The sequence below is a fragment of the Melitaea cinxia genome, chromosome 16 (assembly GCF_905220565.1).
Source record: "Melitaea cinxia chromosome 16, ilMelCinx1.1, whole genome shotgun sequence".
Lineage (NCBI taxonomy): Eukaryota > Metazoa > Arthropoda > Insecta > Lepidoptera > Nymphalidae > Melitaea > Melitaea cinxia.
Genome location: NC_059409.1, coordinates 5,944,289 through 5,948,608, shown reverse-complemented (window position 1 = coordinate 5,948,608; position 4,320 = coordinate 5,944,289). Strand labels below are relative to the sequence as shown.

The following is a 4,320-nucleotide window of genomic DNA, read 5'->3' as shown; positions in this document are numbered from 1 at the left end:
AAAAAAATCCTACAGAATCTTAATCTTCTTTTTCAAAACACACAAAATCACCTTACACTAAAGCAGAGCTTATACCATAAGAAACTACAATGACTCACCCACACTCAGATCTTAAGACGGCGAGAGAATCCAACCCAAAAAAGAAAAGAGCAAAAAGGGAAAAAGAGCCGCAAACACTCGCCCTGAGGCTTATATACCCTAGCATACCCCGCGCGTCGCGACACAACTACCCCCTAAGGTGAACCGCGACGTAATACAATACGAGGGTATTCCAAAATTAAATCAGTCGCCTAGAAAAAGTAAATAGCAACGCTAATGCATAACTGTGCTATTATACATCAGCAGGAACGAAACCAGGCGCTATTAAAAATATATGCTACAATACCCCCCCCGACAGAGAAGAATTTTGCATCTCTGGCAAAATTCTAAAAAAAACTAATGTAAGGAGAGAATCTGGTAAGCTCAGGAAGGGATTATAAAATTTAACTCCATACTAAGAGAAAAAAAATTTTTTTTTTTGATAGATTTCATAAGAGATAATCGAATTACCAAAACACCACATATAATTTTGAATTCACTGCAACACTGTCTTACGACCCAATCATACGTCACTAACATACAACATCCTGAAATTCAACTATCAACGTGCGTTAACCGACCTAGACAATTAACGCCCTGACACTCAGAGTGACGGTCTATAAATGAGCACCACTCAGCAGCTACTTAAAATTTTTAATTTAACAATTTTTTTTTTCTTTTTAATCCATATTTAATACCGTATTCCCGATGTAGGCTTTAGAATGTGCATAGCACAATTAGAATCGAATATATATTCGATAGAATAAAATAATATGTGGAATCGCCACCCGTTCCAGAGTTAAGTTGTAACACAACAACAACTACTTATGGCGTAGGCTTTAAACAAAATAATATGAGTGGGTAGATACGTTAGAGACGCACCCAACACACACAAATTAAGTTATTGCTCAGTGGAATAACTCAACAAAAATAAACACCCAAAAGTACATTAGAGATGTACCCAACACACAACTATCATAAGTCATGTACTTGTATAAGCACAAAATAAGAAAAAAAATGAGATCATCACCCGTCTCAAAGATGGAATACGTAATATAGATTTAAAACAAAAAGAAAACACAATATCAATTACCCTTACTACCAGAACTTCCTGATAACTTCAAATCTTTAATATGCCAAACCCCAAGATCTTTACCATTCATATCCTGTAATACGTATACAAGAGGAGACCTTTTACCAACAATTCGACATTTGATAAATTTAGGCGCTAAATTCTTAGAAAAGTATTTATCTTTATCACTCAAGAAGTAAGTTTTCTTATAAACAAGATCACCAACATTAAATTCCGCAGTCCTACGACGCAAATTATAACTTGAAGTATTTTTTAAACGAGCGGCATACAACCGAAATTGAACTTTATCGAAAATACTCGCCAACCGACCTAAGTTCTCCGCATAACAGTCACGAGGAGTAAAAATAATTTTTTCTATACTATCAGAGTCCAAATAATGCGAACCACACGACACTAACTCCCTACCGAAAACTAAAATTTATTATAACTAAAATATATTAATAATTGATTTCACTTTTATCAAAGTGTCACTAATACCTGCCAAATCGGTTATAATATCCAACGGACTGACCAAAATCTCCTCTGACGGTAACAATTCCGACAATTGTAATATTTGTTTACGTAAAGCTAAAACTGTGGCAGCTGGCTCCTCATTCCGAACAACCACCTCATATTCTAACTCAGCCTTAGGCAGGGATACGAATTTTATTAAGTGAGTCATCGTAGCACAATAATAAAATTTAAACGAAACAAAAAGTACAAAAAAAGTTCGATTTAAATTAATGTTAAAATGTAACAAAGAAGTACAAAGTAAGCAAAAATATTCGTTAATAGAGGGTAGTCAAAAAAATTTAGTTACGGCAAAAATTATTGAGCAAGAAATAATTAATACAAAAAGTAGGTAACTGAAAATTTTTTGCAAGGAACGATTAACAATGCAAAAACCGTGACTACGTTCGGACAAATCTTTTAAATTCAAATAAAAACTTTTAAATATTAACTTTAAATTTTAAACATACTAATAATATAAATACACAACCTAAACGAAAAAGTAATCAAATTTAATTAATAAAAATGAAAAGTAATAATTTAACACAATTCACAAAACACAAAACACACAAAGACACAAGGACAAGACCCTTTACATACCCAGAGAAAACCACTTGCTAGGAATAAGAAAAAGAAAAAAAAATTGAGTGCCAATGCGATACCCTACAAAATAAAATAACCAAAATAATTCACCGACAAACAAATAATTCCAAATATTAGAGAATTTACGTTGGGCGCCAGTGCTACGTGTTAGAAAATTGTTTGCTGGGTTAGAGAGACACCCACAACTCCTAACACGAGACACAAGAGGGAGAGTAAAAAAAATCCTACAGAATCTTAATCTTCTTTTTCAAAACACACAAAATCAACTTACACTAAAGCAAAGCTTATACCATAAGAAACTACAATGACTCACCCACAATAAATTGCACTCAGATCTTAAGACGGCGAGAGAATCCAACCCAAAAAAGAAAAAGAGCAAAGAGGCAAAAAAGAGCCCCCCGCAACACACGTCCTCAGCCTTATATACAGCAAACCCAGTGTCGCGACACAACTACCCCCTAAGGTGAACCGCAACGTAATACGATACGAGGGTATTCCAAAAATTTAAATCAGTCGCCTAGAAAAAGTAAATAGCAACGCTAATGCATAACTGTGCTATTAAAAATATATGCTACAATACCCCCCCCGACAGAGAAGAATTTTGCATCTCTGGCAAAATTCTAAAAAAAAACTAATGTAAGGAGAGAATCTGGTAAGCTCAGGAAGGGATTATAAAATTTAACTCCATACTAAGAGAAAAAAATTTTTTTTGATAGATTAATCATGAGAGATAATCGAATTACAAAAACACCACATATAATTTTGAATTCACTGCAACACTGTCTTACGACCCAATCATACGTCACTAACATACAACATCCTGAAATTCAACTATCAATGTGCGTTAACCGACCTAGACAATTAACGCCCTGACACTCAGAGTGACGGTCTATGCATATTCTAATTCATATAAGGGTAATGCTGTAACTTGATAAACTGCATTTTCATCCCCTAAACGTTCAGTATATTTTTTTCCATCAAATACGTGTTCGGAAAAAGATACCGTCAAATGCACTTTAAATTTCATTTTTTCGAACATATTTTGGGTTTCCTTTACTGTAACCAAAGCTTGACAAATTTTCGGGTATGTGTCAATGGGTTTGGGTTTTTTCAGATGAGAGTATTTCGGTCCAAGATCTGCAACACTTATACTAACAACTGCCCCGTCTCTTACTTTTCTCACTACTTCTATTGAATATTGGCATAGAAGCGTGCCCAACTTCTGTTTTCTGTATTCTTGAAGTGTTGCTAAAAACATTAAGTCTAAACTGCAATCGACGTTATATAATTCAAATAAATTGCACCTTCTGTCAACGTCGGCCATGAAATTTACAAGCGCACGCGATGAAGTCTGTGTACAACGCTCTTCTCGGAATATTTCAAAGAATAGTTTTTCAGAAGGCCATTTAACCTTTATTTTGTTAAACATAGCTGAACAAACTTCTCCTGTTTTAACTGCTACGGCGACAAGTGAAACACCGTCCAAAGCCGCGTCTGCACACAATTCGAGCAATTCTTCAGCTGCTTGAGGGTTCTCATTCACTTTAGTAGCTATTGACACAGCTTCGTCCTTCCACAATGCCTCCTTCATCACCCTCAGTGCGCCGGGAAATGTGGCGGGCGTCAGTGATTCTATTTTATATTCACATCAAATATCACGTGTAGACTGGACGCTCGTGTGGTTTCACACTTATTGACCTCCTTGGGTAAGTCACTATAAGTATCTAGTGATATACTATATTGGCATAAAAATGCGGATGCATCCTCTATTTTTATTGTCTAGTTAATCTTCCATTCAAAAATTGTCAATTACCCTTAAAGTGTACAATTTTATTGAGAAAGTAATTGACTATAATTTATTTAGGTTCTGTATTGTTAGACTGGGACTGACTGACTGTGATATATGTAAATACATACATACACATAAATGCAAATACATATTATATATATGTATATATGTTTATCAATTCCTATTATGATAAACTAAATAGATTTAATAATGCTTTAACAAATATAAAATAATGGGGAAAAAGAGTATTGAAAATTAAATATCGAAA

General features: G+C 34.4%; 1 protein-coding gene across 1 annotated transcript; it reads right to left on the bottom strand.

The window, feature by feature from the left end:
• Positions 1-3,152: 3,152 nt before the first annotated feature.
• Positions 3,153-3,911, bottom strand: LOC123661225 (the record flags this gene model as incomplete). Its single annotated transcript, XM_045596212.1, has 1 exon — positions 3,153-3,911. A coding segment is annotated over one exon (759 nt), but the record flags the coding sequence as incomplete, so codon positions are not given.
• Positions 3,912-4,320: the final 409 nt, after the last annotated feature.